The sequence below is a fragment of the Silurus aristotelis genome (assembly GCF_946808225.1).
Source record: "Silurus aristotelis genome assembly, chromosome: 8".
Classification (NCBI taxonomy): Eukaryota; Metazoa; Chordata; class Actinopteri; order Siluriformes; family Siluridae; genus Silurus; species Silurus aristotelis.
The window spans coordinates 9,463,596-9,490,618 of NC_139581.1; the positions used below are offsets into that span (position 1 = coordinate 9,463,596).

A 27,023-nucleotide genomic window follows, 5' to 3' on the forward strand; every position below is an offset into this window, starting at 1 on the left:
ACCAAGCTGCTTGGCAATTTCCCCGTAGCCCTTTCCAGCCTTGTGGAGGTGTACAATTTTGTCTCGGGTGTCTTTGGACAGCTCTTTGGTCTTGGCCATGTTAGTAGTTGGATTCTTACTGATTGTATGGGGTGGACAGGTGTCTTTATGCAGCTAACGACCTCAAACAGGTGCATCTAATTTAGGATAATAAATGTAGTGGAGGTGGACATTTTAAAGGCAGACTAACAGGTCTTTGAGGGTCGGAATTCTAGCTGATAGACAGGTGTTCAAATACTTATTCGCAGCTGTATCATACAAATAAATAGTTTAAAAATCATATAGTGTGATTTCTTGATTTTTTTTTTTAGATTATGTCTCTCACAGTGGACATGCACCTACGATGACAATTTCAGACCCCTCGATGATTTCTAAGTGGGAGAACTTGCAAAATAGCAGGGTGTTCAAATACTTATTTTCCTCACTGTATATTTGCTTGGTCATTCTGTTGATGAAGTTATATGTAATATTTAAAAGAAGTATGGAAAATTGTAGCACTTTCAGATAAAAAAGACCACATTTAAGTAAGCTTTAGGTTAAATATAGCAACATTGTAAGGGATTGTATTAGGTCAGGGAACCAAACCCAGCCATTAGGGTTGCACAAGCCAGTGCACTCTTAGTGCCGGTCCCAAGCCCGGATAAATAGGGAGGGTTGCGTTAGGAAGGGCATCCAGCGAAAAAACGTGCCAAATCGAACATGCGGATCACGAATACGGATGATCCGCTGTGGCGCCCCCTAATGGGAGAAGCCGAAAGAAAGTAAGAGATTGTATTGGGGTGTAACAAAATTCATGGTTCGGTATGTACAGTGGCACTGCGCTAATTCTAGATGAGTTTTTTATACCCCTGGTATTGTTGTGTATGTTTTTAAAATTAATAATAATAACAATATTAATAATTAAATACACTCAATGTGCAAGGCAAGAGACTAAACAAACTTGCGGTCCACCACTTAATACATTCCTGATGGAACTCCGATTATAACACGTGTTCCACGTGGAAAAAAGGATCGCATTCGGTACACATGTGTATTGAACCAAAAGCCTTGTACCGAAATATTTTAATACGAATACGTGTACCGTTATACCCCCACTATGTACGGTAATTGGACGTTATACTATTGATGCTAAATCTGCAGTGTTAGTATCTGGGTGGTAATAAACCTGTGCAACACCTTTTTTATGACATTAAATTAGGAATAAACTGGATCAGTATATCGGAGTCACATTACAGTACAGTATCTTGTTATGACATTCAATTATGAATAAACTGGAATAGAGTTTTCTCTTTATTGTGTTTAATGAAGAAACCGCTCGAATCTAGAGCCATGTTCAGATGTAGAATTTTATAAAGTCATACATAATCACTACAGCTTGTGCATATGTTTTATTTTATTATGTAAACAAGCTGCAAATAATTGCTATTTATTATTACTATCTTAAATAAGTTTAGTCCAGTCTGCCTCTTCACCTAGTGGAATTTGGCAGATGGGTGGTCAAGTATAATTAAATCCCAACTTTTACTTTCTTCTTATTACTAAGCTTTGGTAAACTTGGTATTGAACTGTTGATTACTCTACTATTCTTTTTTAAACAACCACTTAATTCAGTCCTGTGTTTTTTTATTCAGACTTCTCAGGAGTTTCTGGCTCAGCTCATGTCTCGTCTTGGTGGGAAGAACCCAGAGGAGACAGGGGGTTTTCAAGAGGCTCCTTTGGCATATGATGCAGTGTGGGCTCTTGCTTTGGCTCTTAATAAGACGGTTGCACCGCTGCAGGCTAAAGGAAGAAGACTGGAGGACTTTAATTATAACAACAAGGACATCACAGCAGAGATATATCGGGCTCTTAATACCAGCTCGTTTGAAGGAGTATCAGTGAGTAAAGCATGGATTTTAGGAGCAGCATTAAAAATAGACAAATATGCAAAAGACCTCAGAAATAAGATGAATTATATAGTGGTGGATAATCTTATCTTTAAAATAGGATCCGGTGTATTGCCAGGCCTGATGAGATAATTGTAGCCTACACTTTGGGTCTTAAATTGCATTCAAACACAGTAGGAGATTTTATAGATAACTACATTTTCACTTGTAAATTCCCATATACATGTTTTTCTCAGGGCCATGTAGTCTTTGATGCGCAGGGATCCAGAATGGCTTGGACACTTATAGAACAACTGCAAGGTATTTTCTTCTTGTTATTTGTTTTGTCTGTTATATCAAAAAAACCCTTAAGACTTTGTTTCAATAAAATTGCCCAATTGAGATTTTACACTTTGCAAGACAATTGCATCAGCCCAACAGCGTGTCCTCCTTAGCTAGCATTTATTAAGCAGTTGTAATAATCACTGTATGTGTGTTTGTACATTTGCTTCATTTTCATAATTATCTGTTGTTTTCAAATGCATTGACTTCGCATTTTTAAGCCTCATTTATTTTTGTAAATGAATGTTTTGCTAATGATGAGTAATCACTTTTTCTTCTTAAGGCTTCTTAAGTAATAGCTTTTCTAATAGCTTTACCACTAATAGGATGACTTGGTGGCTGAACTGAGTATTTTCTTTTCTGTCTTTGGAGACCTCTTATCTTAGTCTTTTAAAAGCTTCTCTGTTTAATTTTGTAGGTGGGAGTTACAAGAAAATTGGATACTACGACAGCACAAAAGGCAATCTTTCGTGGTACGGAAATGACAAGTGGATAGGTGAGACAGATTGATTCTTTTGCCCTCCGTCTAGACAACTGTCACCAGCTTTGTCCATTTCATTCTCTCTTCCTGTCCATTCCCTTATATTTGTCATGATTTTAGATTGCTGCAATTGATTTTTTTTTGGTCTGACAAAGTGCTGCTTCATTGTTTAATATGTCACTCGAATATAACTGCTCTTTGTGCCGGCTGTGGTTTCGAGCACAGGGGAAAACTGAAATGCAAGAGATGAAATCTATTGGACCCTGAATGTGAGCTGTTGATGAACTCAGCATTGAATTGACATCTTGTGGTTTTTTGAAATCAATGTTAAGTATGGCTGAGCCTTGTTTTAGTATTATAGCATTACCTGAGCTCTGCTTGACCAAATCAGAATCAGTCACCGGTGATAACAATATTACCTGCTTTAAATTAGAAAACAGTCTTAAAGGGTTTATTAAAAAAAAAACCCACAACTGCAGCAGTTATCATTGGTTTAATGGATAAAACGCAAGGATTTTTGCATAATGTGAACAAAATGCAACGCTATTTGCATTACATTTGTTAGTCATTGGGACTGATATTATGTGATTAAGCTCATTAGCTGGAAACTCAATTCTAACATAGATTTATAAATGCCATGTCAGTAAACTACTAGCCCAATAAAATGCCAAATTACTAAATATTAAATAATGATTAAACCTTAATAACTTTCCAATTACACCTCAAATTGCCTTGACTGTTGAAAGCTGATTTAAATGCCCCTGTGTATTTCTGATTTACTTCTTCCTCCATATACTTTGGATGCTATTTACATGTTTAGCCACCCCCATGAGTCAGACTCGATTGGAGCTCTAATCAATCCTCCATGCTCTGGTCTCATTGAGAAAGAAGGTTCTGGCAGCATGACATTAGTGAACTGACATTGCTCGGGATCAGAGAAGAAATGTGACCGGAGAATTAATTTCAGCTTGTTGTGCAAGCAGATGCCAAAGTCAGTATTAAATCTAATCAAAGCTGTAAGAGTGAAATAAAAACATTTTAAATAAGATTCTTCAAAAATGCTTTCGGTGCCTCGTATTTTGCCGTGTATTTTGATTTTATCTTATGATGTTAGAAGGAACAAAAAAAAATATTACAATTTACATATTGAGCAAACAAATTCTAAGCTTTCAGAGTAAAATAGATGATTCTGAAGATAATTTTGATATAGTAAATATCAGCTCCAACTTTCTGATGTATGCTGTTTTAGAAAACTTTTTTCCTGCCTGCCAATTGCTTGTAATTGCAGTAATCTTTACCCTGACGTGTGACTAATTTATTTTCAGCTCACTTTCTTCACGCCTACAAAATCAGTCCATGCCACTTTTGCTCTTCGCTAAAAGAATACAAAACAGAAGCGGAATACAAATAACCCAGAGGCTTTCGGGGCTCTCTTTCTTTCTCTCGGTAGAGGCTTTAGGATTTAATTAGCGTTAAGTTGATTGTGCCATTCTCAAGCTAATGCACTGCTAGATTTTAGAAAAGAGTCAAATGTTCACATTGACCCCAAACTTAGAGTTAAACTTTGAAATGGAACTCATTTAGAATTTGTCTGTGCGTGTCTGCAACATATTGCCTGCACATGCTCTCTTAGCTCCTGCACGGTAGCCCCTGACAACCGCTCGAGCATGTCTTTTTCCTTCCAAATAGCTTTGGCAACCGTTGTGAAGTGGGGTCTCCATGGCAACACGCCGTCCTGATTCTTAGATCAAGGACGAAGGAAGGTTTAAGTGTGTAAATGCGTCAAATGACTGCACACTTGAGCTCACGCCCACGCTCGTCGTCTTGAATACATGCCCCCTACACACGTCATCTTTGAGTGGATCCTTTATTGATGCAATGAGTACTGTATAGAATTAAAGCTATACCCTAACCCTTTTCATTTCAAACAAAAACAACATTTTGTGTTTGACCCACTATGACACTATTCTAACATTTGGGCTAAATATGTGTGTATACACACACACACACACACACACACACACACACACACACACACACACACACACACACACACACACACACACACACACTGGTAAGCACAGTTACAGAAAGTCAGTGCGAACCCATCTGTGCCCTGATATTACGAAAAGAATCAAAACGAACAGGGATGTCATGACACTTCAGAGCACCTGGGATCTAACAGGGACACACGGCCCTCATGCTCTGTGCTCTGTGCTCTCGTCTCCCTAATAGCTCATGCTATTTTTAGCAAATAAAATGTTTGTTTTACTGAATAAAATCCTTTTTCCAGTGAGGCTTATATTATAGCATTTATTTATTAAAAATGAACTGTACCCTGTTTATTATAATGTCAGACTTCTGCACTATTACCTTACAGACATTTGCATCTACCCTCATATAACACAACAATATGCATGTAAAGAATAAAAAACATTGGGTAGTCATTAATAAGTGAAAAATAACAGACGTAATTCAAAACAGCAGGATTTCCAGCACTGGAGTTGATCAGTTTCCTGCATATACACTCTAAAATGTTTTGTTCTGATTATACCACAGCATTATTCAAACAATCACACAACTGAAGTTATTAAAACCGGCATGTCAGCATTTTATACGCTCATAGATACATTTAATGATCCGAAAGGTTTCTGCGTATTGCTTATTTTCTGCTTGTTATGGTTACTGATTAATAAGGTTTCTGCTTATTACAGCTGCACATACACACACACACACACACACACACACATATATATATTACGGAATGTCCATGTTTTGGAGTGGCTATATATATTCTAGTTTAATTAACAGCTAATTTTTTTTCTTTCCCTCTTTTGAAGTTAAAAAGACTAAAAACAAAAATGCAGATTTTGATTACTCCACTGGGAAGAAAGACTGTCGCAAAGCACTGAAACTGGAGACTTCTTTTAAAAACATTTAAATGAAAGATCATTTTCTTTACATTTTCCTAATAGAAACATTAATTATATATGTATCTGCTATACAAGTTCTTATGAATTTGCTGGATGTTGCGGCATGCAGGGGTGAATATTTGGATAAACAGTGATTTAAAAGCCGCTGTCAGTCAGGAGCTGGCACTACATGTTAATATTCTGAAGGACATACAGTATTTAATCACTGGTTTACAAATGCAAATGCTTTGCTTCATCTTATTAGGTTCTTCATGTACTGAACGTTGAGGCAAGTTTATCCTGAAATGTAGCTGAATGTAACTTAATGTAGCCATAACACAGCTACATTGCACTTCATGCTTCATACCGCTTCAGTTATCTTATATGGTGCCATGTGAAATTATTTCCTCAGTAATGCTCCTCTACTGACTAATTTTGAGTACTGAGCTCAATCATGTCTCTGTTCCTGTATTTCGACTTTTGAATTCTTTATCTTGAATGGATTTCAATCAGTTTGTTATTCAGTTCTACTTCTTCTATTAGAATTCGCTTTATCCTACATTTCTATTTCCCCTGACCTTTTTATCTGCACTTTGCAGGTGGAGACCCTCCAAGAGATCAGACGGTGGTGTTAGAGGAATTCCGCTTCCTTTCCCAGAAGCTGTTTGTTTCTGTATCCGTGTTTGCTGGGCTAGGAATCATCCTGGGCATTGTTTGTCTAACCTTCAACATCTACCACAGCAACATTCGGTAATCACTCAGGACAGATGTGAAGTGTAATTAGGGTCAGTAGGTTCTGCGTAATCTCGGAGCTCAGGATTTACATAAATGCCAATCAGTTTAGCTTCTGAGCTCAGGTTATTTAATCTGTGGGACTGAAACTACTCAGTAACTCAGTGTGTCCTGTTCCAAACTCCTCACATCCTGTAGTGTGTTTACTCTGGGCAGAAGTGGAGTAGAGTATTAAAATCAACCTAATCATTTCATATTATACTTAAAAAAAAAACTTCTATATTTAGTCATCATTTCCAAATAAACAGAAGACCCATTCCAGACTCGAATCAAAGCCATTATGGGTGAATTATAATAATGTGTAAACTAAACACATTAATTTAATATAGTATACATAGCGTCATGTTAATGTCACGTAAAAGGTGAGTTTTTTGCACTGCTGATCGAAACACAAACCCTCTGGACCAAAACTTTTTTATATTTAACAGTTGCAGTGTCTTTTATCATTTATTGCCAATCGGTTTCACAGCATAACATAAAATCAGACTGTCAGTTGTTGGCCCGAGTTTGAGAAGTGTGCAGAATTTGGGAACAGTTAGTGTAGTGCAAAATAGGTCAGAAGAAGGATGTCAGAGTAGCGAGTGTTAATGCATTTGGTAAGGCAAGAGGAGCCCAGTCGTCAAATTTGCTGTCAAATATTGTTGTTGTGTCTATGAAGTCTATTTTTTTTTTTTTTTCAAGGCATTACAATGCAGTGTATGTCTGTTAACAGGTACATCCAGAACTCTCAGCCATACCTGAATAATATTACAGCTGTGGGTTGTGTACTTGCCCTGGCTGCTGTTTTTCCACTGGGCATCGATGGGCTTCATGTAGACAGATCTCGGTTTCCTGTGGTGTGTCAGGTAACAGGGTGAATGTACTGCTATTTCCTTTTAGGTTTGAGGTTGAGGCTGTTGTTGCTATGTGCTTAATATTCTGTCTTTATATAACTGTTTTCAAGAATGCATTGCTTTCCCCTTTTTACATTATATGTTCTTCTAGTTCCGCCTTTGGCTGCTGGGGCTGGGGTTCAGTTTGGCTTATGGCAGCATGTTCACTAAGATTTGGTGGGTTCACACTGTGTTCACTAAGAAGGTTGAGAAAAAAGAGAAGAGGAAGGTAAGTAGTCTAAAAAATTTGAATCGTATTTGTTGAAAATCTGACTACTCACCAATTTTTCTGTCACAGCTCATGAATGGACTGTAATATCGCTCTTGTATCACAGCACACTTAACAAGTTTTTTTTTCCTGAGTAGAAGACTCTCACTTCATTCACTATACTTCACACTTCTATTTACCGCCTCTCTCTCTCTCTCTCTCTCTCTCTCTCTCACACACACTCACACACACACACACACACACACACACACACACACACACACACACACACAAGCAAATACACACGTACAGTATTTACAGACATGACAGGTCATAACTACATCATTTGTTTTATTTTTTATTTATATATATATATATATATATATATATATATATATATATATATATATATATGTATATATATATATATATATATATATATATATACGTATATATATATATATACGTATATATATATATATATATATATATATATATATATATATATATATATATATATATATATATATATATATACATATATATATATATATACGTATATATATATATATATATATATATATATATATATATATATATATATATATACAGTGAGGAAAATAAGTATTTGAACACCCTGCTATTTTGCAAGTTCTCCCACTTAGAAATCATGGAGGGGTCTGAAATTGTCATCGTAGGTGCATGTCCACTGTGAGAGACATAATCTAAAAAAAAAAATCCAGAAATCACAATATATGATTTTTAAACTATTTATTTGTATTATACAGCTGCAAATAAGTATTTGAACACCTGTCTATCAGCTAGAATTCTGACCCTCAAAGACCTGTTAGTCTGCCTTTAAAATGTCCACCTCCACTACATTTATTATCCTAAATTAGATGCACCTGTTTGAGGTCGTTAGCTGCATAAAGACACCTGTCCACCCCATACAATCAGTAAGAATCCAACTACTAAAATGGCCAAGACCAAAGAGCTGTCCAAAGACACTAGAGACAAAATTGTACACCTCCACAAGGCTGGAAAGGGCTACGGGGAAATTGCCAAGCAGCTTGGAGAAAAAAGGTCCACTGTTGGAGCAATCATTAGAAAATGGAAGAAGCTAAACATGACTGTCAATCTCCCTCGGACTGGGGCTCCATGCAAGATCTCACCTCCTGGGGTCTCAATGATCCTAAGGAAGGTGAGAAATCAGCCCAGAACTACACGGGAGGAGCTGGTCAATGACCTGAAAAGAGCTGGGACCACCGTTTCCAAGGTTACTGTTGGTAATACACTAAGAAGTCATGGTTTGAAATCATGCATGGCACGGAAGGTTCCCCTGCTTAAACCAGCACATGTCCAGGCACGTCTTAAGTTTGCCAATGACCATTTGGATGATCCAGAGGAGTCATGGGAGAAAGTCATGTGGTCAGATGAGACCAAAATAGAACTTTTGGGTCATAATTCCACTAAACGTGTTTGGAGGAAGAAGAATGATGAGTACCATCCCAAGAACACCATCCCTACTGTGAAGCATGGGGGTGGTAGCATCATGCTTTGGGGGTGTATTTCTGCACATGGGACAGGGCAACTGCACTGTATTAAGGAGAGGATGACCGGGGCCATGTATTGCGAGATTTTGGGGACAAACCTCCTTTCCTTAGTTAGAGCATTGAAGATGGGTCGAGGCTGGGTCTTCCAACATGACAATGACCCGAAGCACACAGCCAGGATAACCAAGGAGTGGCTCTGTAAGAAGCATATCAAGGTTCTGGCGTGGCCTAGCCAGTCTCCAGACCTAAACCCAATAGAGAATCTTTGGAGTGAGCTCAAACTCTGTGTTTCTCAGCGACAGGCCAGAAACCTGACTGATCTAGAGAAGATCTGTGTGGAGGAGTGGGCCAAAATCCTTCCTGCAGTGTGTGCAAACCTGGTGAAAAACTACAGGAAACGTTTGACCTCTGTAATTGCAAACAAAGGCAACTGTACCAAATATTAACATTGACTTTCTCAGGTGTTCAAATACTTATTTGCAGCTGTATCATACAAATAAATAGTTTAAAAATCATACATTGTGATTTCTGGAATTTTTTTTTTTAGATTATGTCTCTCACAGTGGACATGCACCTACAATAACAATTTCAGACCCCTCCATGATTTCTAAGTGGGAGAACTTGCTAAATAGCAGGGTGTTCAAATACTTATTTTCCTCACTGTATATATATATATACATATATATATATATATATATATATATATATATATATATATATATATATATATACATATATATATATATATATGTATATATACACTAGCGGAAAGTACCCGTGCTTCGCTACGGAAGGCAGAACGCTAAGCAATATGGCAATAAGCAGTAAGCACTGAGCAGGACTGGATGATCAGAGATCAGAACGTAACGTCAACAAATAACGTACTACCCCTTTGTAGTACCGATACAGGGCAAACTACTTTAAAAATAATTTTTATCTTGCATCTAACATGTAATAAGAAACAATGTAGTAAGTTTCATGAGGATCCGTACTGTTATTTCGAAGAGTTTCCAATGCGTGAGAAATCGCGTTTTTCGTGAGTTAGCCACGATCCAGGGCGAATTTTTCAAAACCCTTTCTTAGTGAGCACCTAAGACCCAGGAGAAAATTTCATTGCAATCCGTTCAGTGGTTTTTGAGATTTCGTGATGAGTGAGTGAGTCAGTCAGTGGTATTTGAGCTTTATATATATATATATATATATATATATACAGTGAGGAAAATAAGTATTTGAACACCCTGCTATTTTGCAAGTTCTCCCACTTAGAAATCATGGAGTGGTCTGAAATTGTCATCGTAGGTGCATGTCCACTGTGAGAGACATAATCTAAAAAAAAAAAATCCAGAAATCACAATGTATGATTTTTAAACTATTTATTTGTATGATACAGCTGCAAATAAGTATTTGAACACCTGAGAAAGTCAATGTTAATATTTGGTACAGTAGCATTTGTTTGAGGTCAAACGTTTCCTGTAGTTTTTCACCAGGTTTGCACACACTGCAGGAGGGATTTTGGCCCACTCCTCCACACAGATCTTCTCTAGATCAGTCAGGTTTCTGGCCTGTCGCTGAGAAACCACGGAGTTTGAGCTCCCCCCAAAGATTCTCTATTGGGTTTCGGTCTGGAGACTGGCTAGGCCACGCCAGAACCTTGATATGCTTCTTACAGAGCCACTCCTTGGTTATCCTGGCTGTGTGCTTCGGGTCATTGTCACGTTGGAAGACCCAGCCTTGACCCATCTTCAATACTCTAACTGAGGGAAGGAGCTTGTTCCCCAAAATCTCGCAATACATGGCCCCGGTCATCCTCTCCTTAATACAGTGCAGTCGCCCTGTCCCATGTGCAGAAAAACACCCCCAAAGCATGATGCTACCACCCCCATGCTTCACAGTAGGGATGGTGTTCTTGGGATGGTACTCATCATTCTTCTTCCTCCAAACACGTTTAGTGAAATTATGACCCAAAAGTTCTATTTTGGTCGCATCTGACCACATGACTTTCTCCCATGACTCCTCTAGATCATCCAAATGGTCATTGGCAAACTTAAGACGTGCCTGGACATATGCTGGTTTAAGCAGGGGAACCTTCCATGCCATGCATGATTTCAAACCATGACGTCTTAGTGTATTACCAACAGTAACCTTGGAAACGGTGGTCCCAGCTCTTTTCAGGTCATTGACCAGCTCCTACCGTGTAGTTCTGGGTTGATTTCTCACCTTCCTTAGGATCATTGAGACCCCACGAGGTGATATCTTGCATGGAGCCCCAGTCCGAGGCAGATTGACAGTCATGTTTAGCTTCTTCCATTTCCTAATGATTGCTCCAACAGTGGACCTTTTTTCACCGAGCTGCTTGGCAATTTCCCCGTAGCCCTTTCCAGCCTTGTGGAGGTGTACAATTTTGTCTCTAGTGTCTTTGGACAGCTCTTTGGTCTTGGCCATGTTAGTAGTTGGATTCTTACTGATTGTATGGGGTGTACAGGTGTCTTTATGCAGCTAACGACCTCAAACAGGTGCATCTAATTTAGGATAATAAATGTAGTGGAGGTGGACATTTTAAAGGCAGACTAACAGGTCTTTGAGGGTCAGAATTCTAGCTGATAGACAGGTGTTCAAATACTTATTTGCAGCTGTATCATACAAAGAAATAGTTTAAAAATCATATATTGTGATTTCTGGATTTTTTTTTTTAGATTATGTCTCTCACAGTGGAAATGCACCTACGATGACAATTTCAGACCCTCCATGATTTCTAAGTGGGGGAACTTGCAAAATAGAAGGGTGTTCAAATACTTATTTTCCTCACTGTATATATATATATATATATATATATATATATATATATATATATATATATATATATATATATATATATATATATATATTTTTTTTTTAAACTTGGCAGAATGTTCACTAAGAACAAGTTCTTTGATATATATATATATATATATATATATATATATATATATATATATATATATATATATATATATATATATATATATATATATATATATCAAAGAACTTGTTCATGTCTATTAAAAAAGAACACAAGTTCCCATTATTTCTCTTTCTTTACACTGAGCCAGTTGCTCAAACAGACAAGTTTTACATTACCGTTTTCAGATGTGCAGGGCAGCTCATAAAATACTCTTGTAAATGTTTTAAGGTAGTTTTATGTTTTAAATTAGGTAAAGCATCAGGACACCAAACAGAACTTTTGCTATGTTTATGGTGTGTGCATATTGTGTGTGTGTGTGTGTGTGTGTGTGTGTGTGTGTGTGTGTGTGTGTGTGTGTGTGTATATGTGTATACAGTGAGGAAAATAAGTATTTGAACACCCTGCTATTTTGCAAGTTCTCCCACTTAGAAATCATGGAGGGGTCTGAAATTGTCATCGTAGGTGCATGTCCACTGTGAGAGACATAATCTAAAAAAAAAATCACAGATGTATGATTTTTTAACTATTTATTTGTATGATACAGCTGCAAATAAGTATTTGAACACCTGAGAAAGTCAATGTTAATATTTGGTACAGGAGCCTTTGTTTGCAATTACAGAGGTCAAACGTTTCCTGTAGTTTTTCACCAGGTTTGCACACACTGCAGGAGGGATTTTGGCCCACTCCTCCACACAGATCTTCTCTAGATCAGTCAGGTTTCTGGCCTGTCGCGGAGAAACACGGAGTTTGAGCTCCCTCCAAAGATTCTCTATTGGGTTTAGGTCTGGATACTGGCTAGGCCACGCCAGAACCTTGATATGCTTCTTACAGAGCCACTCCTTGGTTATCCTGGCTGTGTGCTTCGGGTCATTGTCATGTTGGAAGACCCAGCCTCGACCCATCTTCAATGCTCTAACTGAGGGAAGGAGGTTGTTCCCCAAAATCTCGCAATACATGGCCCCGGTCATCCTCTCCTTAATACAGTGCAGTCGCCCTGTCCCATGTGCAGAAAAACACCCCAAAGTATGATGCTACCACCCCCATGCTTCACAGTAGGGATGGTGTTCTTGGGATGGTATTCTTCTTCCTCCAAACACGTTTAGTGGAATTATGACCCAAAAGTTCTATTTTGGTCTCATCTGACCACATGACGTTCTCCCATGACTCCTCTGGATCATTCAAATTGTCATTGGCAAACTTAAGACGTGCCTGGACATGTGCTGGTTTAAGCAGGGGAACCTTCCGTGCCATGCATGATTTCAAACCATGACGTCTTAGTGTATTACCAACAGTAACCTTGGAAACGGTGGTCCCAGCTCTTTTCAGGTCATTGACCAGCTCCTCCCGTGTAGTTCTGGGCTGATTTCTCACCCTCCTTAGGATTATTGAGACCCCACGAGGTGAGATCTTGCATGGAGCCCCAGTCCGAGGGAGATTGACAGTCATGTTTAGCTTCTTCCATTTTCTAATTATTGCTCCAACAGTGGACCTTTTATCACCAAGCTGCTTGGCAAGTTCTCCGTAGCCCTTTCCAGCCTTGTGGAGGTGTACAATTTTGTCTCTAGTGTCTTTGGACAGCTCTTTGGTCTTGGCCATGTTAGTAGTTGGATTCTTACTGATTGTATGGGGTGGACAGGTGTCTTTATGCAGCTAACGACCTCAAACAGGTGCATCTAATTTAGGATAATAAATGTAGTGGAGGTGGACATTTTAAAGGCAGACTAAGAGGTCTTTGAGGGTCAGAATTCTAGCTGATAGACAGGTGTTCAAATACTTATTTGCAGCTGTATCATACAAATAAATAGTAAAAAATCATACATTGTGATTTCTGGATTATTATTTTTTTTGATTATGTCTCTCACAGTGGACATGCACCTACGACGACAATTTCAGCCCCCTCCATGATTTCTAAGTGGGGGGACTTGCAAAATAGCAGGGTGTTCAAATACTTATTTTCCTCACTGTATATATAGTTAAGTCTAAAGAGAAATACCAGAGCACACCGGCTGTGCAATACTAATGAATATGTATGAGTTCAAAATTCCTTGTGGATCCGACCTTTGAGGGCTTTCTTATTTGAGCCTTTGCATGACAAAGCAGATTTATTTTCAATTCTCTTGATGTTCATGCTGCAGCAGTTTGGCCTTTTAGAATCGTTTTAGATACGCTTGAGAAAGTCACATATTCAGAGAAGAAGGAGGCAAAACGGAGCGCTACAGTCATTAGGTGCACTACATGTACACCGGGAGGAAAGAGTACATGTAGCACAGCTAAGTCGAATGCTATTTCACCAGTTTGATGGCTTGGGGGTAGCTAGCGGCGCTGGATTAATGGAGGGTGAAACAGACATCACCATTTATTTTGGAACATTTATACAGCCTATCAACAGTTTGTTTCTTTCTAAGATTCAACTAAATCAAGTAGAGCCCTTCAAGATGTTTATTATAAGAGCCAGAGGCAATTTCACATTTACATTCCTTGCTTTTTTCAAACACTTGCCTTTCCTGTAGGTTTCACCAAATAATGTATAATGTATAATATAACTGTTCGGGTTTAAGATGAATAGCTGAGTTCTCCATTGAGATTTAATGGGCAAGAAAAAGGTTTTGCAAATTAAAAAAAAAGTGGTGTAACATTCAAACCTTCATTTAAAATGTGCAGATTTGCAAAAACACTGATAGATCATTTATGTTTTGATGTTTCTCTCTCACAGAATCTGGAGCCCTGGAAGCTCTACGCAACAGTAGGGGTTTTACTGGCAATTGATGTCCTGTCTCTGATGATCTGGCAAATTGTTGATCCTTTGCACATTACATTAGAGGTGCTTCAGTCTTTTTCACAAAACTGCACAATGATGTAGAAAACCCCTTAATGACATTGTGAGAAACAGCATAGCAATCAGGGTTGAGTTCATATTCTAAAACTTTGTTGGTTAAAAGTAAAGTACAAATGCTGGATTTTAAGCAGTCATATTCTTAATTGGAAATGTTCTTAAATACACTAACATTTCTACCTTTAAATATAGGACTAGTTTCCTACCAAGTTATCATATTATCATATTGTTATTTTATATAGGATGAATACTTATTCTCGGTGGAATAAAGAGTACAAAACACACTGACATGTTTAAAAAATTGCTTCCTCTATTGATACTTCATAACAGAAACACAAGTATTATTTGATTTTTGAAAAGGCTGAACTGTAAGAGATATTTATTACATTCTAGTAAAAAATACTATTGTAGTGAATCAAAATTTATAATGAGAATACATTTAGACAGTTTTGACACCTGTTTATGTGTTTATGTAGGAAGCATTTAGGAACATTTTTAATGTGTCAATTCTTCATTGAAACAATTAGGAATTCATAAAAAATTCCGGACTAATGAGGGCCTAAATATTTCGTATTTCCACACTCGATACATACTCAGGGTGCCTCCTATATGTAGCTAGATGCATTCTTTTTTCTAAGAAATGAACATGTGAAATGAAAGAAGTGAATTTGAAACTGCTTGAAATCTGTGTACCTTTTACCCACTGTCATTCTCACTCTCTTTCTCTCTTCCACCTCTCTCTCGCACTTCTTCTTTCTCTGTTTCCGCTTGTATCTCTCTGAGCAGAAGTTCACTAAAGAAGATCCTAAAGGAGATCTGGATTTTTTGATTCAGCCTGTACTGGAGCACTGCAGCTCAGAAAAGATGAACACATGGCTTGGTACTACATCATCTCATATCTTGTCTCTGTCTCTCATTTCATTTTCCATTTCATAGAGCTTCTTTCATTTATTCGATATTCTTATTTTCATTTTTGATTTCGTTCTCATTTATTCTTTCTACCTAGTTCTTAGTCCCTTTTCCATTTGAGCACCACAGTTTGTGATTTAATGATGTGGGTCAATGCAAATGTCTTGCAGACTTTTCAGGATGTTCTAATTTTGGCAAAAAAAAGAAATCTCCCAAGAAACAGTGTAAAGTATTAGAATAAAATCCAAAATACAAATAAACTTAGCTACCAGGATTGGCATATGGATAAAATATAGATAAGCATTTGTTTGGCCATGTTTTTTCTATGTCTACCTTATGTATAAACACAAATCAGGAGAAAAATGTTGACCAAGATACGGAGGCCCAACTCATGAATATCTAGAAGACATGGGCAGGCATCTTAAATGTATCATTTTAGATTGTTGAGACTGAAATTTGATAGGGGAGAGACCTTGCTGATTATTGCAGATAACTACACTGGGGGAAAGCAGGGAAATAAAATCCAATAAATGTCAGTTTGTGACAGATAGTGAATTTCTCTCAATATATCTTTTCAAAAATGTTCTTCAACACTGATGTTTTTTGTACTCACATTGCAGTTCTGTGCAAAGATGTGTAGCTCTTAAATCTTTATCAGAATGCATGAGATTTCTTTTTTCGTAACTTTTTTTTTGGAAGTATAGCTTCTGATTAAGAAATTACAGCTTGTAATTACAGCCAGGTACTTGCTCGCACTGATAAACATTCACACGTTGTTGCTTTTTAAGTGAAAGTGTCAACGTGTGGAAGTTTCTCACAGTTTCAGTAGAGGACAGCAGAGCTGCAGTCTGCAGCGATTGTTCTTCGAGGGGGAACTCTCAAAATGGCTCAAGTAAACATTGGGAGGAAATCATGACTAAAATGATAAAGTCTCACCATATTTGAAATATATGATGTTTTTTTTAACATGTAGATTTTTGCATGTATTTTAAATACATAGCAAATTCACTCTCACTTGTCCTCAACCCACATGTACACAGATGAGTTTAGGGGTTGACGCTCTTTGACAGTTCTCTCAACCCTGTGATCACTAGCCTAGAACCTTAACAACTGAACCACCAGGTTATAATACTGTGCTTCCTGTGACATAAATAATTATCTGTTATATTATTAAATCAAGTGGCAAAATGATATCTTATTTGGTAGACATGGAAAAAAAGGAAACAAATCAAAGCTAAACAGAAGAAGAAAAATACCAAAATTTTGAAATGTTAGTGAATGAATGTGCCACTGTGTTTTTTTTTTTTTCACTTTTCATCATTTCAGGCTTTTCTGTAACTGTTTGTTCATTATGTATTTACCTGTATCACTTTGAGAAAAATTTCTTTTATTCTTGCTTTAAAAACATGGTTCTCAGAATGGGCCCCTTTAATGGGGTATATAGGCAGCATATAATAAATTATATATATTTTTATACATATATACATTTGTGTTCTTCTTTAATCTTGATTTCATTAATGCAAATTAATTAAAACAAAATCAGTTCCTAAATCAACTACACTTTTATTTTCTCTCTTTTTGAACTTGAAACGTTTGATATTATTTATGTAGAATTTATATTGAAAAAAAGTTTTTTAGCTTATTAGAATATTTTTGGGGTGATGGTTTGCAAATCCACCCCGCTTTTCAGTATGTGCAACACTACTCACTTGACATTTATTACACAGCTATGAAGCACAGACTCTGTAAAAATACAGTGACTAGCAAAATAAACAAAAAAACCCTTAGAAACAGCAACATTTTCCTCAGATGTCTTGGTAAATTACCACAAAAAAAAGGTTCTGTACAGCTAAAATGATTCTGGAACTACATTAAAGTCTACTGCTTTCTGAACTTCCATGGGTTTTCCCATACTGAGAAATACTAATATTGGGTCACAGCTCATGAGCATAGATCTGTCAGAAAATTTCCACTTTCTAAACAGTGAACACTGGAGGAGTAAACCATTGGTGGAGAATTTTCTTATAAACATGTTGAGCACATCTCCATTTGACTGTAGCCCTAGACATATATTAATGTAATTCTCACAGATGCTTTGCTTACACTTGCTGTATGAGTCAAAAAATTATTTGGCCCATTCTTTCAGGTGAATAACCATGGCTGGTATGTTCAATTAGGAAATTGTGTTGTGTACACTGCAGTGTTTTATGTATTTGAGAATCAGTCAACCCTGTGCAATGTTCAGTCATTAAAGCATCACTGTGGAAGCATGTCAGGTTCAATTAGCGCTTATTTATAAAGCAATATATTATTTCAGTGCATAAACCTCATCACAATAAATAATTGTTATTTTTCCAACTTGTGTTCCCAAAAGGCAAATAAGCGATTATTCTTATCTTTGTCTCCGTAGGTGTGGTGTATGGCTATAAGGGCCTGCTTTTGCTGCTGGGCATCTTCCTGGCCTATGAGACCAAATCCATCTCCACTGAGAAGATTAATGACCACAGAGCTGTCGGCATGGCTATCTACAACGTGGCTGTGAGTGTGACTGCTGGTGTCTGCCATTCACAGCGCTGCTAACGATTTCCTGCCTCTAGCATGTCTCCATAGCTGATATGGTAGCATGTCATCTGCAAACTGGACATGATGAAAAATAATGACCGTGATGGCATGATTTAATATATTGTCACTGTCAGTCAAAAGTTTTTAAACACTATATTGGACGTTTTTGCTTTTAAATATTCTGAAATGTCGGAATAATGTAAGCACTTAAACATTATATTTATGTTTTAGAGTCCATAGGTAGCTCAATCTATACTGTAGTTGTGTAGCCTCAGCTTTCCAAGCGTTAACAAATTACTCAGCTTAGCTAATTTTTTTTATTTACTATTCTGTATAGGTTTGTTTGGTCTGTGGCAATATAGTGATTAAGCTGTAGTTTCAGAAAGGAAATGTGGTTTATGATGCACTTTGAATTATTTGGGAAAGAAAGGGGTGGAGTTTATTATATTGGCGTAGCAGAGTCATTTTGTTTTTCCTAATTTTCTTTCTTTTTCTCATGACTTGTATTTTAAATGATCATATAATTGATTTTCAAAAGATATATTTGAAAATATATGAGTATTAAAGGTCTACAATGCATAATTACATATTGCACCTTTATAAGAGCCTAAATGTAAGTCTTGGCAGTAATATGGCCTCCAAGACATCGTGTTTTTTAACATTTCAACAATATTTCAAACATATTTTCATGTTAAAACCTCTTTGTATGTCACTTGACCATACATTTTTCATAATTCTGTAGCTTGGTTTTGCTTTCATGCTGGTTTATTTTGGAGTAAATTGTATAAACAGTTTTGTTTTGTTTTTTTGTATGAGAGACTTGTTTTAAAATGAAGCCTAGATTGCTAGCACTGAATGTTGCGTTCTCTTGCCTGGCTGCCTGAGAACAGTTTCAGTAATAACTGCAAGAGCTTTGAAGGATGATTTGCATAATTGAAACCATTTCTCCAAATCTCCTCCCTCTAAAACGGTTTTAATGAGAAAACAAGAAAACGCTTGACTGGAACATGAGGGTGGCTGCAGCTTTTAGCACCTGCACAACATTTTGGATTCAGCAGAAAGCGTATCATATTATTGTAGTTTCTCATAATCAGTTTTATTCAGAAGTAAATGAAGATTGTCTGTGTGTGAGGTCATAGATCATTGAAATAAATGTGTTAAATGTGTGAAAATGCATCAGTAGTGTTGATAATACATGATGGTGCATAACTTAGATGGAAAAAATTTTTTCTTGATGTGCAGTCTGCTTCCCTATTATGTCCTTTTTTTTCCCCTAGATCACTTTACCCTTGTTGACCTATTCTCCACATATAACATCTATCCACTCAGGAATTCTTTAAACCTGTATAATTCCTTGGACAGAATGAAATTTTATGTTGTCTTTGGTACTTCAAAAGTCACTTGCAGTATATCAGCATGGACAATTTTCATTAGACCAATACACATAATAATAATAGTTTGTGTTTTTTGCTATAGATCTACACAATATGGACAAAAACACGTCCTGACTATCACACCCATATGTGGTTCTTCCACAAAGTTGGAAGAACACAACTGTACAATACTTGTATCATTATCTAAGAGGCACTAACCTCGCTCTGCACAACAGCATTCGTGTGCGCAAAGCAACCTATACTGACATTGTTTGTCAAGGTTGAACTGAAAGTACTCGAGTGCTTTGCACGGAGCCTTGACCTCAGCCCCACAGAACAGAAACTGCACACCAGGTTTATTCAAATCAATATTGCAAAAATTATGCTTTTCGAGGCTTTTTGAGTGTTGTCGGTAATTTTTGTTATTAAAATGAACGGATGGATGTTTTATTTATCCTTTTAAAATTTTTCTTAATTTGTATCCCTCTGCCATTCTGTGGTAAGGATATTTCTGCCATTTATATTAGTATGATAAAGGACTACATTTTCTGGGGTCAGAGGCGAGTTCTACTAGTTTTCATAATAACATTTCTGTACATTTTATGCTTGTATTCAGAAAGGGCAGGATGTAGGTCTAAGAGAGTTAATTAATATAATCTCTCTATTTTCCTCTCTCTCTCTGCAGGTTCTGTGTATGATAACAGCTCCAGTGACGATGATCCTTTCCTCTCAGCAAGATGCCTCCTTTGCCTTTGCTTCTCTGGCTATAGTGTTCTCGGTGTACATCACGCTGGTGGTGCTGTTTGTGCCCAAGGTAGGTTATTCTCAACAACTTGAAAGCATAGTCATTTTGTTTTTATTTTACACCTGCTTGCTGTGTTCTTTTACGCTGTTGCATCGCTTGCTGTTCCCTTCTCGTGAAGTGGTGTTGCTTTCCATCTTCCTCATATAGTTTCTATTCGCTTTATATACTTTTATAATTTTGACAAAGGGTTTGACAAAGGGTTTCCCCTGCTGTTATGTAGATGCGGCGTTTGATCATGCGTGGGGAGTGGCAGACTGAGCAGCAGGACACCCTGAAGACGGGATCGTCTACTAATAACAATGATGAAGAAAAATCACGGCAGCTCGAAAGAGAAAACCGAGAACTCCAGAAGATAATTCAAGAGGCATGACGAGCATTTCTTTTGTCTTTCTATACTAAAAGGATTATGCCCTCAAAAGTCAGCAATAAAAGTATATTAGTAGTTTATAGTAGTAGTATAAAAATAATATAGTAGTATATTAGTAAGAGTTTTTTTATAGACAGACAGACAGATAGATTAGATAAATATGAGGAGCTCTCTCTAATTATGAAACCATATTTAAGAGTTAAAGAAACAGTTTGCAATGCCCTCAGCTGGCTGTGAGATAAAATGCAATTGTTATGACAAGCCTTCTCTTTAACCATAATAATTAATCATAATTGGTCAAATATGTAAGCCTTATGAGTTGCTATAAAAAGGGACAACTGTATGACAATATTGCAGAGCAATTCTTTGAATGGATCCATAAAATCATGTGTTAAAATAATAGAATCACTTAAAATTACAAATTGCATCTTAAACCATCAAAAATACATATATAAATGTAATTTTTAAGGCAAAAATAAGAAAATTTAAAATGTAATGGCTGCAAAACATCTAAAAAAAAGTTGGGACAAGTAAACAAAAGTCTGAAAAAATAGAGTTAAAAAATTCAACAGTTTTGTACAACTGGCCTGGTGATTGCCTCCCTAAGATACTGTTTATACCCCGAGTCTTTTAGAAGTAAAGATGGACAGAGATTCACCAATCTGTGAAAGACTGTGTCTACAAATTGTGGACCAATTTCAGAATAATGTTCCTCAACATAAGATTTCAATACAGTTGAATGTCTCATCATTCACAGTACATAATATCATCAAGGACGAGGGCGAAAAAATCAATATTGGAAGCCTGCGATCTTCTGGCTCTCATGTGGCACTGCATTTAAAGCAGTCATGATTCTGTCTGCAATGTAATCCACAAATGCAGGTTAAATCTCTGTCATGCAAAGAAGAAGAGGGCATGCGTGAAAATTATCCAGAAATTCCACCTTTCTCTCTGGGCCAAAGCTCATTTAAAATCTACTGAGGCAAAGTAGAAAATTGTTCTGTTGTCAGATGAATCAAAATTGTATAATTTTTTTTGGACTAGAGAGGAGAGGGACCATCTGGCTTTTTATTAGCGCTCAGTTCAAAAAGCCACATCTCTGATTGTATGGGAGTGCATTAGTATATGTGGAATATACAGATTTTAAAGCAACACATGCTTCCATCCATACATTATCTTTTTCAGGGAAAGCCTTGCATATTTGAGCAAAAAATGCTAACTACACACTGAAACAAAAAATACAGCAAAGGACATGCAGAAATGTTAGAATCCCAGACACATATGGGACAACATTCCTATCCCAACACTTAAGCAATTTGTCTCCTCAGTTACCAGATGTGTACGGACAGAAGACGTGATGCTTCACAGTGGTAAACATGGCTCTGTCCCAATTTTTGGATACATGTTGCAGCCTTCAAATTCAAAATGACCTTATTTTTTCTTTAAAATTGTATATATATATATATATATATATATATATATATATATATATATATATATATATATATATATATATATATATATATATATATATATATATATATGTATGTATGTATGTATGTATATATATATATATGTATGTATGTATGTATGTATGTATGTATGTATGTATGTATGTATGTATGTATGTATGTATGTATGTATGTATGTATATATATATATATATATATATATATATATATATATATATATATATATATATATGGAGCACTGACCTTTGTAAGTCAGTGTGCCAAAAGACATCATCCTGTGTACTTCAGGATTTGTGCAGCTTGTTCTATTCTGACCATGTGCATTACCAAGTTTACTATTTCATCATGGAAATAATAGAATTCATCAGCAAGTTAGAACAAAGAGGCAATGTGAAATTATGCGTGAAACTGGGCAAATCTGCCAAAAATGTTTGCCATTATTCAGCAACTTTACAGCAAAGCTGCAATAAGGGTGAGGGTGGACATTCGGCAAAAGCGACCGGCTCTGTCAATCACAAGTCGTAAAACTTTCTTATACCACCTGGTATACACTTAGATCATGCATTACATTATGACCACATGCCTAATATTGTGTTGGTCCCCTTTTGCTGCCAAAACAATCCTGTCCTGTTGAGCAGTAACAGTATGAACTTCTTCAGCAATTTGAGCAAACAATGCAGAGAAAAAACAGTACAGACAGACATCACAAGACAGCGTGGAACATAACACAAGATAGCGGCAACCAGTAAATCTACTGTAAACTCTGAATATACAGTACTGTGCAAAGAGGCCTTCGCTCATCACGTGTATCAACGATCCTTGGCCGACCTTGACTCTGTCGCTGGTTCACCACTGTTCCTTCCTTGAAACACTTTTAGATACTGACAACTGCAGACGGGGAAACACCTTACAAGAGTTGCAGTTTTGGAGATGCTCCAACCCAGTCGTCTGAACATCACAATTTGCCCTTGTCAAACTCGCTCAAATCCTTATGATTTTTCCTGCACCAAATTTGAGGACAAAATGTTAATTTGCTGCCTAATTTATCCCACCCACTAAAAGGTGAAGAGATAATCAGTGTTATTCACTTCACAGGTCATAATGTTATAACGTCATAGCGTTATGCCTTATCTGTATATATACATATGTTGGAGTTTCCCCCATCATTTTTTCCCCAATTTGGTTTTAACAATTCCTACATTCTAGCTAACTCTTCATTATAACTGAATTAACTAACTGGAAAGGGTTGGGTAAGCACATGTCTAATTTAAGACCTCGTCATTTCCATAAAGGGACATCACAATACTCACTAAGGAAAATGCTGTCTGTCTTATTTTGTATGCTTGAGCTCACAGACACAGATTTAAAATTGTTGTAAAAATGTCATGAAAGAGAGAGAATGCATCCCTCCCACCCTTAAAACAAACTATTTTTGCCTTCTGGGCTCCCAGCTCAGGGATTCAAACTCACAAGCCCTTGATGATAGGTTGAACACTTTTCTGTTGTTCAACTTAGTAGATGATGTCTGTAACACCCAATTAGAACCAGCTATCAATAATTATTTCTAATTTAATAGGTAATTTTGAGTTAATTTGAATATAAATTGTACACATAGTTCTTTAATTTTTTTGTTTGTTTGTTAATTTGCTTATTGCTCTATTTTACAGAAAGAGGAACGTGTAACAGAGCTACGAAATCAATTAGCAGAACGTCAGGCTCTTAGGGCTCGAAAACCAGCATCCTGTCAGAACCAAAACCAGAACCACAGCATCCCCCCTCTGGCTTCATCTGAGCCTCCTGGCTACTCGTCTGGCACAGAGCAGCACTCAGTGCCTCCCTCCTTCTCCAACAACTCCACCCTCTACCAGGAAGAAGGCAAGCTCAGCCGGAATCACTGCCACAACAGCCGTCTGCCTCTTCTTTACAAATGAGCCAGGCAGCTGTGTGATTAGTTCATGTGAGTTAACATGATGTAGTTTATCTTTTTATATATATATATATATATATATATATATATATATATATATATATATATATATATATATATAAAATTTGTAACTTTTCCCTCCTTTTTTTTTTGTCTGCCAATATGTGTTTAAGTCTAGTGCTATGCCATCTTATATGTCACCACTGTATCAATATAAATATTCAATATTCTACTGTGTATCAATGTATATTATGGATTCGACCTTGTTTCACACTAAATTTGATGTACCTATGAGTAAAGAAAGCACAAATATAAAGAAGCCTTTGGTAAATAACTAAAATGAAGAAATTCGGAAAACTTTTTTTTAAAGAGAAGACTCTTTTATTTATAGACGGTGATAGAGAAATTGGAACAAATGTGCATTAGTATCAGTTTTATAGGAGCAATTTTATTTTAAGAAGTGAAACATGTGATGCTCAACACAAAATGTCACTCTCTCCTTCTTCCATTTAATCCTCTTTATCGGGGGAATCCCTCAGGGGAATAAGAGCATTATCCCTTAGGCAGGGGAGGCCCCGTATTTGCAGAAGTGAAATTGATATTTAAAGTTCTCCAGGTGAGTCAGTTTATGTACAAGCCGAAGCCAAGCCCGTGATTCACTGCAAAAAACAAAAAAAAAAAACAAAAGTTCACGTATCTGTTCCATTGCTTCTTGAAAAGTCTTCCAAATGTTATTCTCTACAAACGTAAATACACTTTTTATACTGAGATTGCTTTTTAGGAATAATAAGAAGGAAGTGAGCTGTGTGTGTTTGGTTTGGGCGAGTGTTTCAGAATGGTCCACCCCAACATCGTTTTGTTTTATAGCCTTTGATATTAACTTGCTTTCCAAAGGTTATGTACATTTGATTTGTACAAGCTTTCTGTTGTCCTTTAATTGACTAATACTTGTATTTTGTGTATAACTTTTCATTTTTTCTCATTTCAGTACAGGTAAGTTAGTCTGTTTTCTTTTTTTTTTCATTTAGGTTTAAATTTTTTACAGTTTTGGTCGACTTTTTGGGACTCACAAAGGCACACCTGTAGTACTGAATCATATACTACAAGCATTTTAGCACATAATGTGAGCACAGTGCACAACTAATGGTAAAATATTTCCACTTTTTTTTTCTGAAGTTCAATGTTGCCATAAAAAGATCCAGTTTCAGTCCATTTCAGCACAAACAATAAGCCTTACCCCAACCCTTTACTCTGCACTTTTAGCATAGATACAAAATGTCTGTGTCTGCAAAGTAGTGTTATTCAAAGAGAAAATATAAATGATTACTTTATTGTGATGAATTTGAATGATATTCAGAAACACTGTTATAAATACTGATACTCTTGTGCAATATTTTCAATGATAATACAATACTGAGCTTTAGGTTTTCGCTGTGCTATTGAACATTCTTGATGCTTTGGGTTGTTAATGTGTTACATTACTGATGTATTGTCAATAGCTCACTCAGAAAATGCGTCTTTGTATAATTGCTTAGCTGAACATATGTTTAGCTATAGTGTATAATAGCTTAGCTGAACATAGCACGATATAGCCCATGTTCCTACAGCATGTAAGCATTATATTCACTACTTTAGCTCAGGGTATGTAATTATACTATCACTTTATTTATAATAAATGTTTGTTTAACAGATGTGTGCACTATATTACAACTTAGACATACTGAGAATCATTCCATATATAAATCAATAATACAACACTCTATGTAATTTTTGTGAATTTATTTGTAATGAATTTGTGTATTGTAAATACAATAATCTTTTATCAATATGCAAACTTTATAGTTCAATAAAACTCATTATTTTGCACTGAATTTAAATCTTGTCTAGATATTTTCCATAAACTAGTTTAATATGCTAGTAATGTCACATTACAAGAAATGTAATGAAAATGGAAAAAATAGTGGCAAAGTGTGAATTTGTTCAAAATAGTTTTTTACAAATAGGATTTTACACTATATTATTACAATTCTATTATTTTACACTATATTATTTTACTTAACAAAATATTATCATTACTTTTATTACTACTACTACTACTACTACTACTACTATAATTATATTCTAGTTGTTGTTGTTGTTGTTAGTTAGTTAATTAGCATTTCTTATGTATAGTGACTTGTTGTTCAGTGGAAACCTTCCCACCTGGAGTTCAGAAACTCTTGCACTGCGTTATATTTGCATGTTAGTCATATGAACAATAGTGAAATTCAAACACATCCTACAGACGGGAATACATGACTTGGGTGTAGCGTATATTTCTGCGTGTCCTCTAGAGGGCCTCATGAGTCTACTTCAACTAAAAATACACTCAATGTAAACCAAAGAATAATCAAATAATAAATTAATTGTACAATGTACAATATTACATGGGCAGTTGAAATTGTTTGTATGATTGTAAGTGGTATTTACTTTAAAAACCCTAATATCACCCTACATATTTGTTGTGCAATTTACATACAGGATGTATTTTACCTGAGCTTTAGGTTTGTGTTGATTCATTTTGCTTTTCAGCACACTTTTAAAATTCAACAAAAACAAAAGACTCATTAGATGGAATTCATGCCATCAAAGCTCAAGTTTATGCTGTGTGTGAGTGTGTATGTTTCTCTGTTTCTAGCAGTGGTGGACAGTAACGAAGTAAATGTAATTTATTACTGTACATAAGTAGCTTTTTTTATGTATTTGGGCTTTAATGAAATATTTTAATTTG

The 27,023-nt window shown here is 36.3% G+C and overlaps 1 protein-coding gene across 9 annotated transcripts in view; it reads left to right on the forward strand.

Annotated features, from left to right (window-relative positions):
- The window catches only part of gabbr1a (gamma-aminobutyric acid (GABA) B receptor, 1a), a 57,110-nt gene extending 30,986 nt beyond the window's left edge, over nt 1-26,124 (forward strand). For 6 of the 9 annotated variants that reach the window (XM_083547840.1, XM_083547836.1, XM_083547839.1 and 3 more), the window contains 12 exons: nt 1,671-1,916; nt 2,162-2,225; nt 2,665-2,742; nt 6,239-6,389; nt 7,144-7,276; nt 7,416-7,532; nt 14,719-14,826; nt 15,625-15,718; nt 18,158-18,285; nt 20,368-20,496; nt 20,708-20,851; nt 23,994-26,124. In XM_083547840.1, the coding sequence (XP_083403966.1) occupies nt 1,671-1,916; nt 2,162-2,225; nt 2,665-2,742; nt 6,239-6,389; nt 7,144-7,276; nt 7,416-7,532; nt 14,719-14,826; nt 15,625-15,718; nt 18,158-18,285; nt 20,368-20,496; nt 20,708-20,851; nt 23,994-24,257 (1,656 nt within the window). In that variant the 3' untranslated portion in view covers nt 24,258-26,124. The remainder of the gene's footprint in view (nt 1-1,670; nt 1,917-2,161; nt 2,226-2,664; nt 2,743-6,238; nt 6,390-7,143; nt 7,277-7,415; nt 7,533-14,718; nt 14,827-15,624; nt 15,719-18,157; nt 18,286-20,367; nt 20,497-20,707; nt 20,852-23,993) is intronic. The other 3 variants (XM_083547838.1, XM_083547841.1, XM_083547837.1) reach the window with 1 other exon arrangement.
- The last annotated feature ends 899 nt before the right edge of the window (nt 26,125-27,023 follow it).